The sequence below is a fragment of the Arachis ipaensis genome, chromosome B2 (assembly GCF_059453495.1).
Source record: "Arachis ipaensis isolate K30076 ecotype BB chromosome B2, ASM5945349v1, whole genome shotgun sequence".
Taxonomy (NCBI): Eukaryota; Viridiplantae; Streptophyta; class Magnoliopsida; order Fabales; family Fabaceae; genus Arachis; species Arachis ipaensis.
Window position 1 is genome coordinate 82,813,517 of NC_142437.1, and position 15,070 is coordinate 82,828,586.

The 15,070-nt window shown below is 34.3% G+C and overlaps 1 protein-coding gene across 1 annotated transcript; it reads right to left on the reverse strand.

The window, feature by feature from the left end:
* Positions 1–784: 784 nt before the first annotated feature.
* LOC107625413 (Glycosyl transferase family 4 protein) lies at positions 785–4,902 on the reverse strand. Its single transcript, XM_016328039.3, has 11 exons — positions 4,309–4,902; positions 3,481–3,568; positions 3,272–3,363; positions 3,059–3,177; positions 2,852–2,967; positions 2,659–2,786; positions 2,470–2,556; positions 2,002–2,062; positions 1,869–1,909; positions 1,661–1,781; positions 785–1,073 (listed from the first exon to the last, which is right to left on the reverse strand). The coding sequence occupies exons 1-11, from the start codon at positions 4,710–4,712 to the stop codon at positions 1,014–1,016; spliced, it is 1,317 nt and encodes a 438-aa protein (XP_016183525.1). The 5' UTR covers positions 4,713–4,902; the 3' UTR covers positions 785–1,013.
* Positions 4,903–15,070: the final 10,168 nt, after the last annotated feature.

Here is a 15,070-nt window from a genome sequence, read left to right on the forward strand (position 1 = left end):
TGTGTTGCTGTTACAAATTAAAAAAAAATTATATCCATATGAATAAGAGAAATAGAAAAAGGTGTAGTAAACTAGTAACTGAATTGTGAATGTTGAAATGAAAAATAACAGAAAAAAGCGGTTGGTGGAAATGTAGTGACTATAATTTGTAAATAGTGGGTTAGGTAAGGATATTTACTTATTTATCCTTTTATACTCTACTATTGATCCATGGAAACTGGAAAGACATTTCTAAAGACAAAATTGGAAAATAATTTGGACACCAAATTGACTTTTATTTTTTATTTTTTTTGAAGAGAATCTCCTTTATATTGTTATAGATATCATATTGTTCTCCAAAACACATGGAATATATTCAAACAGCATCCTCATTTTTCTTATTCGCATGTTGGATATATTTTAAATACAACACTTACTGACATTCGTCCGACACGCACATCTAATAAAAAACAAAAAATTCTTCTCCAAATACGTTTGGACATACCTAAATACCATCACGTCTTATTCTAAAACATGTATTCTTAAAATGAGTTTAAAAATAATATATAATTAAAAAAAATTAAATATTTTATATAATTAAAAAAAAAACATTAAAAATAATTAAAAAATTATTTATATTTTAATATTAATAAAATACTAAAATATCATTACAATTTATTTAAAAAATACTTTATATTTATATATATAACATGTCTCCATGTCTTATAAGAATTTTAATTTCGTGTGTCTGCGTGTTCTGTATCGTGTCATGTTCTATGTCAGTATCCGTGCATCATAGGCGATTGACAAACAAAATTGTTGTATTAAGCACCTTCCGGATCAAAAGCGGCATGGTGCACTTAAATTAATATTTAGTACATAGCATTCAAATAACAAAAACGGAATCAAATCCTATATCCTTATCAGTGACACTAAAAGAATAAATGTTAATCTACAAAAATGATTATATAACACATTCCTGCTTCCTGGGTGGTTCTCATCCATATCTGCCTTCTATATGCCAGTTGCCTTTTTCATTTGTACCAACCAGCAAGGAAGTACCTCAGCAAGAAACAGAAGCAGCATGCAATAGCCTGTCCAATAATGTGTTTGCATAAAAAACAGGTTAAAAACTGCAATAGAAATTTCTAAATCCAACAACAGGTTAACAGGTTAACTCTGTCTATGTCGATCTTGTTGCAAACTTTTTACATTGCTATTTGAACAGGTTACTATTATCATAACAATCAAATAAATGTCAAAAAAACAAAATAAATGTGAGTTCTAATAATTATATATGTGCAAATTATCAGTAGTCAGTACTATCTCAATTGAAGAAATAAGTTAATATGCAAAATTAACGATAGTGCCTTATTCAATATAATTCACAGTCGATTGTAAAATGCAAGCTGCATGAAAACAAAACAAATTACAAGCACATGAATGGATAAAATATTGATGAAATTTTGAAGAGTTTTAGCCAGTTAGGGAATTCTTCATAGTAGCTCTAAACAAAATAAAGTTCAATGTTATCTGGGTAAGTGGGTTAGGACTTAGGTCAAGACCATGGACTTAAATTTTTGTTTATAATGTGAAAACCAAAAAGTAAACAATGAAAAAGGAGACCATAAATGCAGCTACAGAGTGAAAAACAGAAAGAAAAAAGGAAAGAAAAAATCACCTGGAACCCAAGAAGATAAATGCAAAGTGCCTTTTCGGACTTCCTGCCAAGATTTCTTAGGAAGAAGTTAACGAGTGTCCCATCCTTTGTCCCAGTCAATAGTCCAGTTTGAGGGTCAAACCTGAATAAACAGACAATATAAGGTTTCATCAAAACCCAAAAACACCAAGATGCCTGAAACAATCAATAGGTTAAATTTAAAGCCTACCTTGGCAGTCTATGGCGTGGACATGGAATAAACCCAAAAAGCTGGAGGAAAATGTATATGTTAAGGCATATTGAGAAGAATATAGTATCACAAATTAAAAAAAAAAAATGCAGAAAACTGGTTAGTGTCAAACCTGGGGAAGTGACATGAGAAAGTTCAAAACTTGAGGCAGGAAGAAAATCAAAAGCGTTTCACTGAGGAAAAAAAATAAAAATAAAATCAAAAGATTGCTCAAATATCACACAAACTGAATTTGAGAAGAGTAATTGCACGCACGTAGAATGAGGTGTTAATTGAACAGGGTAGTAGAATGAGAAATCAATTGAGAAGGTTAAGGAAAATTTAGAGAGAAACCACGGGACTATTATTCACATTTCTTTCTCAGATTCTGGTCCAGTTTCTATTAAATACATCATACCAAAGTGAAAACTAAGACAAGGAAAGAAATATTCTATTTGTAAACACCCCCCCCCCCTTCTCTTCCTTTCTTTCCTTTTCCCCGATGTTGCTTTTTTGTACTATGCTCAAGTAGAAGTGTCAGACAAAAACACACACAATAATAGCCAGATTAATACTTCAGTCAGAAAAAGTAAGTAAATACCTAAAATGGCCTAAAATACCGACCACAGCCATTGTCATTCCAGCGAAGTAAGTGAATGTGTCACCAACAAAAACTGAAGAAGGATACCTAGAAAGACAAGCACAACAGACTTTTGGTAAACTGCTCTTGATCATGCAATATTGAAGATTTCAAAAGACATGATCTTGATATCGATTAAGGAGTAATTACCAATTATAAGAGAGTAAACCCAGCGATGTAGCTAGCAGGGGCTGAGCAAGGTATATAGAGAATGCATGTGCTTGCTTATATTCAGGATCTGATGATGCTCCAATTTGCATTATATTGTGTACCACAATCTGCGAATCAAAGGTAAGTATAACATTTTATGATCAAAATTACTTTGAAAAGCTTTGACGCTTACAGCTGTTGCAATAACCACTGTCTGCCCAACTTCAAGGCCATTTAATCCGGCATGAATATTGATGGAATTTGTGCAGAAAACAGCCAACAATCCCATATACAGTTTATATATCCATCCTGCTTCATCAAACAATAGTCAAACTAGCGAATCTTTGTATTAACTAGTAGCTACAAAAGTGTCAGTGGCATGAAGATACGGAAAGCATACCAAGATCCAAAACCTCCATCCCAACATGTGGGACAAGTGGCTTTGGTATAACTATTGTTGTGTGTCCAGCGTATGCCATTAACAAAGGCAGCGCAGCAATAGACGGGAGTACTAATTTTCTGCTCTTCGAATTGCCATTAATTAAAAATAACCATTCTAAAATTAGTTTACAGACACAAATCCTGTAACCAAACAATGAATTTACATACTCACACTCTCCATGGGACGTCGAGGACATCGTCAACAAATCCAAGCAATGTCATGAAACAGATGCAAGCCAATGCTGCATTGTACTCAACAAGCCACTGAAATATCAAAATAGTACATAAATTAAATGCTCAGCTCTTTTATTGATATCAGTCAGAATTCAGAAAGTACGAGCACTGCCAGATTACTGTACTTGTAAAACAATATATACTTACGATTGAATCTGCTGTGAAGTTAAAATACTGAAATAAGATTGCCACAACTAAGTAGACAATAGCAACAACTATACCCAATGACTCAGGCCTGCACAGAAAAATGTAGCAAAGTCAGCAGAGAACTAAATTTATGACATTATGACATATGAAATAGTCCTTCTCCCTCATTTTGGAAATGACCACTTCTTCAACCAAGGTTGACAAATATATGCTATATTGGCACCATAGTGCTATTTCGGAAATTTAACAAAACACTATGCATAGGAAGGGTAACTATACTGCGGACATTATGGTTCATATGTTTTCAATTACAAAACATAAATTGCAAATGTCAATTCAAGGACACCAAGGACAAAGGAATAAGGAAAAAATAGAATTGATAATTAACATATACTTGATTCATCTAATAGATGGTGATATCATAGAAGTTTTAGAAATTATGAATCAAAATGCATACTAGTTGAAACCAAAGAGAACCTCGTGCAAAAGTCAACATCAACATATAAATAATAGAAACCAATTATTTCCCAAAAAGGGAGATAACAGCCTACATGGAATTGCACAAATCTCAAATTTTAGTGCATAAATGTGAACTGCAAAATGAAACAGCAGCTATGTTTCACAAATATATAAAGAAGTAACATAATTTGAACCAAAATCCAACCAAAATGCTCAATCAAGAATCAAAACGAAAGAAAACCAAAATGCAGCTAAGCCATACAAAATTGGAAAATTCCAGATCTTAAAAACCAAAATCGGCAACCTACCAATTTCATATATTGGAAATATAAACATTAAACAAAACGCAATTAAAAATGGAAGACTCACACTTTGACATTGCCCTGAGGGGTACCCTTCTTATTAATATCAAAACCAAATAGATTCCTCTTCAAAACGTATTTGGAAGCGACAGGGATCAATTTAACGGTCACAAGGAACCCCGCGACGCTCATCCCAGCGTTGATGATCACGGATCTTTGAAGCTCGGGCTCGATTTTGTAATGGTAGAAGAGAAGATACGCGTAAGGGATAGAAAACAGAGAGAGTTTCAGAATGAGACCCCATTTTGGAGGCGCAATTGGAGGGTCATTGGTTTGCAGTGGTGGCTTGCGGTGTGTGGGGATTGGGGCGGCGGCAACGGTGGTGGTGACGTTGTTGTTTCCCTTTGATGAAGAAGAAGGGTGTTCGGGTGACGAAGGTTCTGTTTTGGAGATTCTCTTTCGCGGAGCCATTGATGCCGTTGGTGGTGTTGTTTTTCTTCCCTTTCAGGATGCGAGGGACATTGGAGATTTGCAAGAAAGTGTTCGGTTTTCAATGTTTCATTTCATTAGTGGTCACTAGCACCAATGAGAAGGTGCCAAGTCATCCAGAGAGAGCAATGGTGCAGTCTTTGTATAAACTTTACTATTTTTTGGGCGGAATAAGAATTAAAGGAGAAAAAATTGTGTTTAGAAATAAGCGTGTTCTCTTCGGTTTGTTGTTTTTTCAAGAGTATTTATCTATTTGGTCTCCAACAAATTTTCGGTTAGATATTTTAATTTTTAATTAAATTAATTAAATGATTAGTTCTTAACAATTAATTCTGTCAATTATTTAAATTATTTATTTTATTAATTCTAATGAAAGATAAAATAGTTCCTGATAAATCTAATAAGAGACAAAATAGTCTCTACTTCCTCTATTCAAAAACGATATTGTTTTTTCCTAATTTTCATCATATTTCACATAACCCTAACAGTCTAACACTGCAATTTCAAACTTCATAATGCACACTTTGTAATTTCAATATTCACAAGAAGAAAAATCCTTAACTTGTTCTCAAGCAATTTATACTCAGAAAACTATGTCCCTCAAGTACTTGTCATCCTCGATAGATCCCATGAATTTAGATAGCAAATCCGATTTGTTAAGATCCGTCGTTTGTCGCCATCGCTATCTCCTTCCTCCTCTGCCTTATCATCTTCATGGCCACATTGTCCACCACTCTGATCGTTTCCTTCAACTTCTTCTCTGAACCAATGTTCAGTAATCACTTCAGTTTTCATATGAGCGGTGATAGCAACATTGCTCGCTGTACTAATAGCTTGGATGCAAGGTCGAAACTGTCTGCTAGCTTGAACTCCAAGAGAGAAGGAATGAAGGACTTGGAGTCCATTTCAAATGAGAATTTGCATATGATGTCATAATATCCAACAATCTATGTTGCTTGCCGGAGAGTAGAAAAAGGCGTGCCCTTGGAATAGTTGTGAAACTTGGTCTTGAAGATATGGTGGACGTTGTTGTGGTTGGAGGTGATACTATTTTCGAGGATGTGGAGGTGAATGGTTCTGGTGGGTGAAGTGCGAAGGAGGTGGGTAGTGTATTAGTCACAGAAATTTGGAAAGTGTGTGGTCCATGATATGTTGATATAGGTGCGATATGCGTGGCAGTTACACCATGGCTTGATCTTGGAGTTGTAGAGGAGGAAGGAGAAGATGGAAAAGAAGACTCTGAAGGTGAAGAAGGAGAGTATAAATGTTAGGGTTATGTGAGATATGATGGAAATTGGGAGAGAACGGTATCATTTTCGAACAGAGGGGATTAGGGACCATTTTTTCCTGTTAGAGTTGTCAGGGACCATTTTGTCCTCCGTTAGAGTTGACGGAGCAAAGGACCTAAGTGACCGACGGAGTTAATTGTTAAGGACCAATTGAGTAATTAATTTTGGTTGGGGACTAAAGGCTGCGTTTGTTTTTTAGAACAGAATAAGACAAGACACTGAGAACAAGACATAAAAGGCAGAGACACAAAATTTTGTGTTCTTGTATCCTGTTTGGTGATAAATTGGAACAAATTATAAAAATCTAATTTATTCTTATTTTTTTTATTAAAAAATTTGAGACAAAAATATAATAATAAAAAATATAATTATAAAAAATTAACAAAAATAATGAAAGAAAAAATAAAAAATAAGTTGTGTCCATTATTAGTGTCTATGTGTCGTTTCTGTCATGAAGGACACAAAATACACTAATCCAGTGTCCATGGACACATTATCTCCGTCAATATTTCTTCTGTCAAACACGATTTTGTGTCTCGGTATCGCTGTCTCAGTATTCTGTCCCTGTAAATAAACGCAGCTAAAGTATCTGGTTCGAAATTCTTTGGAGACCAAAATAGGTGAATATTCCTTTTTTGATAAACAAAAAATTACATATTTATCAATTACCATTTGGATAAACTACTAAAAATATACTCGAATAATTCTATCGCTAACAAAAATATGCTCAAATTTTATTATTCACAAAAATACTTTTAAATAATTTAAAATCATGACAAAAATATTCAAAAAGAATATTATTTTTTGTAAGTGGCAAATAACTTTTGTATTTAACAAATCACTTATGAATTTGATCCAAAATTTTATAAGCATGTTTAGATAACTGTTTAAGAAATACACATAAAAAATGAGATGAAAATTTGATCTCTATATTTTTATTTTATTTTTTAAAAGTATTATTGGTTGTTGACAAAAAAAAATAAAAGATATATTCTTAATGAAAAATTACGAAATTTTAAAGATAAAAATATCCCATCTTTTTAACCATGCTTACAAAAAAGCACATCAAAATTCAATCTTTCAGGTATTTTTTGAGAATACATATTTAATATTGGACATTTTGATTGCGTTTTTAAATTATTTGAGGGCATTTAACAAAATTTGAATATATTTTTATCAGTGACAAAATTATTCAGATGTATTTTTAGTGATTTATCCTTACTATATTATACAAAAATATAATTAGTTACCATTTTACATATTATCTCTTATTTTTGTCGTCAACATAATTCGCTTACTGTAAATATGAAATAGATTAAAATAAAGAGTTTCGCATGTTGGCTCATTTTTTTAATAACGGATGAAGTTGTTGTGTTATCGTTTGTTATGAAAAAATGGTGTGATTTAATCCATATTGAAAGAATATTTTTTAATTTAATTACCAAATGCTAGCCTCAGATTTGCAAGAGGTAATATTTGAATAAAAATTTGAGGATTAGATTTTTAGCTATGTGAGTTCGATAGGTAGGGAACATAAATAAAAGGGCAATTTACTGAAATAAATATTTTAGACTCCAAATTTATCAGAATATATATTTTGTAAAATAGATACCGAAATATATATTTTTTTTATAAATTATGTAAACCGCAACAGGGGTCTCGCGGTTTACAATTGTACGTAATTCACTACAGGAGTGTCGCGGTTTACGTTCGAAGCAAACCTTCACATAATCTGTGGTAGGGCTGTCGCGGTTTATGTGTGATTTGCAAACCTGCATAAATCGCTACAGGGGTCTAGCGGTTTATACTTTAGTGTGGACTTAGTTCATTTTCCATGGAGTATGAGTTATTGGATGAAATTTTGGTATGCCTTTTTTATGTATGGTGCAACATAGGTTGGTGCTTTGATTTAATTGAAATTAGTCTCTTGAACTCATAGAATTACCAACAAAATTAGAACACCTTTATTTAAGAGAATCACAACTACGTAGAAAATCGCTAACAATAACCACATCAGCGTAAAACGAACAGTAAGTACAACTTTACTTACATTCATACATGGAAAAGCATAGACTAAAACAGGACAACAACACAAATAAGAAAAGAAAAATGAAAGCTAATCATGACGACCTAATGACACGTATACCTCGGCTATGGGTGCGGATCATCGCTGAGGGCAAGGACTGCGAGTGTGTCCCGTGTGTCTGCATAGCCCACATCGCTTCGGCCGATTAGTATCGGCCTCATCCATGGTGTTATGGATTCTTGTTGACCTCGGTCACCATTCTCTGGTACATCTCATGTAAGGATCAGGAACGACAATAGGATCGTCGAACGGTAGCCACAGACCCTCTGGAACAGGGGGCAAAAACCCCATCTGGTATACACTGAACACCTTACTCATGGTATAAACCTCATGGACGTATGTAGCCCACTCTAACTGAGACTGAGCACAGCATGCAATCGCATGGCAGCACGGGTAATGGAGAGCTTGAAAGTACCCGCAGTCACAAGTGCAATCTCTAAGGGAAACCCGATAGTCCCAAGCGAAAAGTTACCGGTAGGACTCGTCTCAGCCACGGTATACTCAGACTGATGTCTGTCAAACAGAGTAACCGTGAAGCACCTCGAATATTTCACGTTGCGCTCTATCGCCTTGACCAGCGCCTGGCAAAACTGTTGGCCTTATCCCAATTGCGCTTCTACTGTCTACCCTCAGACAACAAAAGCTCTGCTAACCTCCCATATGTAGATTTCACAAGTGCAGTAACTGGCAGATTCCGTGTCCCCTTCAATACAAAGTTAACACACTCGGATATGTTCTTCGTCATGTGGCCGAACCGTCTGCCTCCATCCTGGTGTTGGGTCCACTTATCGTACTCCAGTCGGTTGGTCCAATCACACATGGCCAGATTCTCAGTCCTCATAATATCAAACCAGTAGTCAAATTCTGCCTCAGTCTTGGCATACGCCGCATTCACGAGCATTCGCCTTGCATCGTGGCCCTTGAAACTGAGAGCAAAATTAACTGCAACATGTCGAATGTAATACGCTCGATATGCATGAAGTGGTAGCCAACCACTGTCTGATGCCTCCAGTGCAGCCTTAATGCTGTTGTGTCTGTCAAAGATCCCTAGAATGCCTTTTTGTGGGGTCACATGTTGACGCAAGTGGGATAAGAAAAAAGCCCACGACTCAACATTCTCTTCCTCAACAAGTGCAAACGCAACCGGCAATATATTCGAGTTTCCATCTTGCGCAATAGCCAGAAGCAAAGTCCCGCCATACTTCCCATACAGATGCGTACCGTCAATGCTGATTAGTGGCTTGCAATGTTTGAAAGCCTCAACGCATGGAGGGAATGTCCAGAAAAGACGATGAAAGTACTCTGTAGACTCATCAACCTCATCACCTACACGCACTGGAGAAGTCTTCAACAAAGCAACAATTCCGTCCATCATTGCTTTCATCCCAAGGATCCACTGAGGCAACTCGGCATACGATTCTTCGCAATCCCCATAGATCTGTGCGATTTTCTTCTGGAAAGATTGGCCAATCTGAAATTCCCCAGAAGTATTGTCCTCGTGTAATCCTTGGCCTCCGAAGGTGTGTGCCTCATCCGATTGTTGACTCACTGCTTTCAAGTTCAGCATCGAGAAATGTGATGGTTGTTGGTGGGACCCAAAACTGGATGTCCCCTGAGGTGCAGGTGGGGCCATCGAGGTTTCCTCCTCACTATCCCCCGATATGTGATCAGGCTCATCGTCTGAATCATCTTCCCACATCGCATCCTCAACGTGATCTGGCTCACCACTACTAACAAGACCAGTAATCAAACCAGGTGACCTAGCTGCCGGTGCTAGAACAAGTGGAGGTGTAGCTAAGAGAGAACCAGGTGCAACGACAGGCATCGAAGTAGAAGCACCCCCACCGTCGTCGACTGAGGATTTGGCGCTGAAGCCCCAGAACTGTCGACACCGTCTTCCAATTTGGCAAACAACTCGTGTATTCTCACCTCCGGAAAACTCCGCCGACAATGAAACAAGACCTCCGTGTCTTCATTCGACCCTATCACAAATGTTTCATACTGGACACCACTTGACATAACTGCCATTGGAATTTTGTAGAATACCTTCTTTACCAACTTGGCCCCACACAACCCTGCCTTTTGCAATATGTTCCTCTTTAGATCCGACAAAGTATTAGTCAAACGGATAAAAACGCTCAGCGGTTCTTTATCAGTAAACTTAACACTATGCCTATTAATTTTTTTATTTTACCAGAGTAGTGGACTAGAACCAAAAAGCTCTCCTCACTATCCATTTGTGAAAGTGTGAAAATGACTCTCTACAATTACCCCACTCCCTATCTTGAATGGTATATATAAGCGAATTTGACAAAGCATAAACCGCTAGACCCTTGTAGCGGTTTATGCAGGTTTGCAAATCACACATAAACTGCGACACCCCTACCACGGATTATGTGAAGGTTTGCTTCGAATGTAAACCGCGACACCCCTGTAGCAGATTACGTGCATTCGTAAACCGCGGGACCCCTGTAGCGGTTTACATAGTTTATGGAAAAAATGCATTTCAGTATCCATTTTGCAAAATGTGTATTCTGATAAATTTGGAGGCCAAAATATTTATTTCAGTAAATTGTCCTAAATAAAAGGCTTTGATTTGTGAAGGATTTTTTTTTTAATTTTCACCCATTGACAAATTGGTGGGTCAATTTTGTATAAAAAATAGAGGATTATTCACCAAATAACACAAAGGTTCAACATACATGGATATCAAAATGATTTTATATTATTTTATGAGAATATACTTCCTTCTTCCACCTCATCTAATAAACCCCTAAAGTAAGCAACAATATGAAATACATACGGCCGATTAGCATACTTCCAGTTATGCCACCTGACATCATTTTTTTTCTTTCATAAACTATGTGACTAGACATTAAAATACAAAGTGAAATACAGTGTAAAGTTCTTAACAATTAATGTTACAAGTTAGCAAGTGGGAAATGTCACGAGAAACTAGGAATTGGGATAAAAAATGACATACGAATTCAAGCCCAAAGATGTAATAATGTTAGTGGACCATCAATCTCTTTACAGTCAAAGCAAGATGTTCTACACAACGCTCTGTACAAGTGTGTTAGGGATGCCGATCCTCAACTAATTTCGTGAATCTGAGAAAAGTCGTGAAGCAACGGCATAAATTTCTAGTGAACCATTGACCTAGACTTTTCAGCAAACAAGATTGACCCAAACAACAACAAGATATGATACTTCATGTACCTCTCAATGACAACTCGATCATTCAAATGTAATTCATCTTTCACATTTCTAATCCAGGTTAACTTGATATAATTTTCTTTACAATTACTGATCCTAGGTGCATCCTAAACTGATGCTTGAATTCAGCTTCCAACTTCTAACCTCGTAACTAGTCATAGTCATTCATATCACAGGAAGATTATCTATCAAAATGCTTAGGATTAGAGCTATATCTTCTAATGTAACGGCACACTCACTAGTTAGAAGATAAAAGATATGAGTGTTTGGATGCCATCTCTTTACCAAAGCTATTACCAAGGCCGGTTAATCTTAGATCACTCTAATTTGAGATACATGCATAATAAAACCTAGTGGCCCGCAGAAGAGGTTCGACAATTGAATTGTATGCATCCGGTGAATTTATGTGAAAACATCTCAAATTTCGTATACCTTATAAATTATGGACAAATAGTAACTTAAGTAGTCTGAATTAATTAATTAATAAAAAATTAAAAGACTTATAATTAACATTAAACTAACAAGAATATTAACAAAAAAAAATTTAACCTCTATACTAAAATAACTAGTATATGTAATAAAATTATCCGGTAAATTAATTTTAACTTAATTATCATAATAACTAATTTTTGTATCAACGATATCTAGACAAAATCATATAGATCTTATTTCTAACGACACATATAAACGAATGTAATTAATAAATAGGTTTATTCTACACACACATAATAAATAATTAATTACATTTTAACATAAGTCCTAAATAATTATTATTTTAATTAGCTTAATTATTAAGATTATAGTAATTACAGTTCTCATTTTATACATGTTCTATTTTTTTATATGCAAGATATGAGGCACTTCGCTGAGCATGTTGGAGGCTCTGCTAAAGCGAAAATCTACTTTTGGAGATTTTTATGTTTTGTATTTTGTATATATATGTGTAGTACTCTCCACCTTTGTATAGATTTGTACTTTGTCCCTCCTAGAGGTTGACTTAAAAAACAGAATTTATATTTTGTGTTTTGATAAACTATGGGTTGTATATATGTATATATAAACTCTGGTTGACCTTTACTTCGTAGGTCGAGTCTGGAGCTTGTTAATATGTATTTCTTTGGAAAATCTTATCTCGTATGTATTATGTTTTTTCTGTTTCACTATTACCTACGCGTTCTATTCTTAACCGTTCGTGTGTGAAGCGATTTTTCTATTTTTATTTTGTTATCCTTTGTTCAAGGCTCCTAGTTAAAAACTATTCTTCATATATATACATAAGTACGTATTTTGTCTTTTAGAGGTCGTAATACCTCACCACCCATAATTTACAATTTAAGCATAAAGTTTTGTGTGGTAGAATGTTACAGAAGTCATTGTATGGTTTACAAAAATTTGGACGTACGTGGTATGACAAACTTTCTCATCTTTTGCTATCTCATGAATATCAGCAGGCCTTATCTGATTATAGTCTATTTGTTAAATTCACTGGTACTCAAATTTCTATCCTTCTAGTCTATGTTAACGACATTGTTCTCACTGATAATTCCATTTCTGAACTTACTGGCATTAAGTCTATTTTGCACCAACACTTTCGAATTAAAGACTTGGCCCGTTAAAATCTTTTTTAGGTATTGAGGTCAGCAAAGAAATTTTGCTTATTTCAGAAAAAAATACTGTCTTGATCTTTTGGAAGATTCTAATTTATTAGGTGCTAAACCTGCCTTTATTCCAATGGATAGTGCCACAAGACTATATTAAGATAATAATCTCCTGCTATTTAACTTTTTTATTTATCTCCGTTTAGTTGGGTGTCGTATCTATCTCACCACGTCCCAACCAGATATCATGTATTCCACTCAACAATTAAGTCAATTTATAGTATCTCCTACTGACTCTCATCGAAGCGTGTGTTACGATATTTGAAAACTAGCCCTGACAAAGGACTTTGTTTTCCCAAGAGAATCAGAAATTCAGCTTCTCGACTTTAGTGACTTTGATTGGGTCGGATGTCCTGACACTCGGTAATCTTTAACAGGTTATTGTTTCTTCTTGGGTAGCTCTTTAATCTCTTGGAAGACCAAGAAACAAACCACCGTTGCCCGCTCATCCGCTGAAGCAGAATATTGTGCACTTGGCAACACAACTTGTAAACTTCAATGGATACTAAATGTGTTACAATTTTTACGCACCTCTCTTATCTGTCCACCAGTTTTATATTGTGATAATTAGAGTACCCTTCATATTGCTGCTAATCCAGTTTTTCATAAACGGACAAAATATTTAGAGGTTGATTGTCGTTTGGTTCGAGACATCTTTCATCCTCCATCTTGCGGCCCGTTTAAAATACTCTTTCACCTTAACTCATGACAACAACAAAAAAGTCTCACACCGACCCATAAATTCAGCCCAATAGAATTAATTTGGTTACAATTTTAGCCTATATATTTAACGTTGCCTTTGTAATTTATTCAATCAAGAAATGCATATTGCTTATTTCTTGCGTACTCTTTAGGTTTTATTATTATTTACAAAGTTATTTTCAAATTTTTTTTTGAAAGATTGGTACATCAAACTGGGGTGTATCGATTTTGAGATATTAAATAATGTGATAAGAGTGGGAGGCTATATTTTTTTTTTTGGTCAAGTTTTTGTCCCTATTGAATTTTTCTTGACAATGTGTTTAACAAAGTAATCTTCATTACAAAAGATATTGTACTCATTTTTTTTCCCTAAAATTTTTTTTATTAGATTTTCTTTAGTAAAATTTTAATGAGACATAATTCTAAATTGACATCCAAAGGAGAGTATTGTAATATAGATGTCCATTTAATAATGTATGATTTCTTTCACAATATCAACTGTTCAATTTTTTAATAGTGGAAGGATCATTATTAAGGTAGATTGAATTTAATGAAGTTTGAAAATAATGACTTTTATACGCATATAAATAGAATAACATGGTTTGAGACAATATACACAATACTAGCATAAAATACTTCTCTCTATACATGCAGGACCAATCTAGAAATATTATTATGGGGTCAATAACATATATAATATTAAAAAATTATGCAAAAAATTATATAATGTAAGATGTATCACAAAAATATACTGATAGAGAATATATTTTTTAAAGTGCAAAAAATATGTGTGTACTTTTTACTAATGAAGTGGTCGATTCTTCGTATCATAAAATTCATCGATAATAGAATATGTGTCAAAATTTTCAGCAATTTTCTTTTCAGTATAATTAAAAGACAAGTGCAAGAAATTCATCTTTCATTTTATTTCTGAGTCATTCTTCACAATATTCATAACTAAAAAAGATCTTTCAGTTGTACCAGTTGAAACAGAGAGAATTAATACCAAATGAATCAAGAAAGACAGTCACAAAAAGAAAAAGAATCCACTTTATAGGATTTGAAAAATTTTATTTGATTAAAAAAATTAGTAATAATATCTTTTTTAGATTTTTTAAATATTATTACTTACATTTTAGATATTAAAAATCATTAATATTTAAGTTGGACCGGGCTTTTATTTATACTAGATTAAATATTAAATAAATTTTTAAAAAAATTAAATCATACTTAATAACTTATTACTATTAATTTAAAAAAAAAAAAGCTGGGGGAGGAGGGTGAGACCTCCACTCGTCTCCCGTATGTCGTATACATGTACGCTCATCAACATATGAAAGAGTGAATATATATATATATAAATTATCTCAATTATATTGAGATAATAAT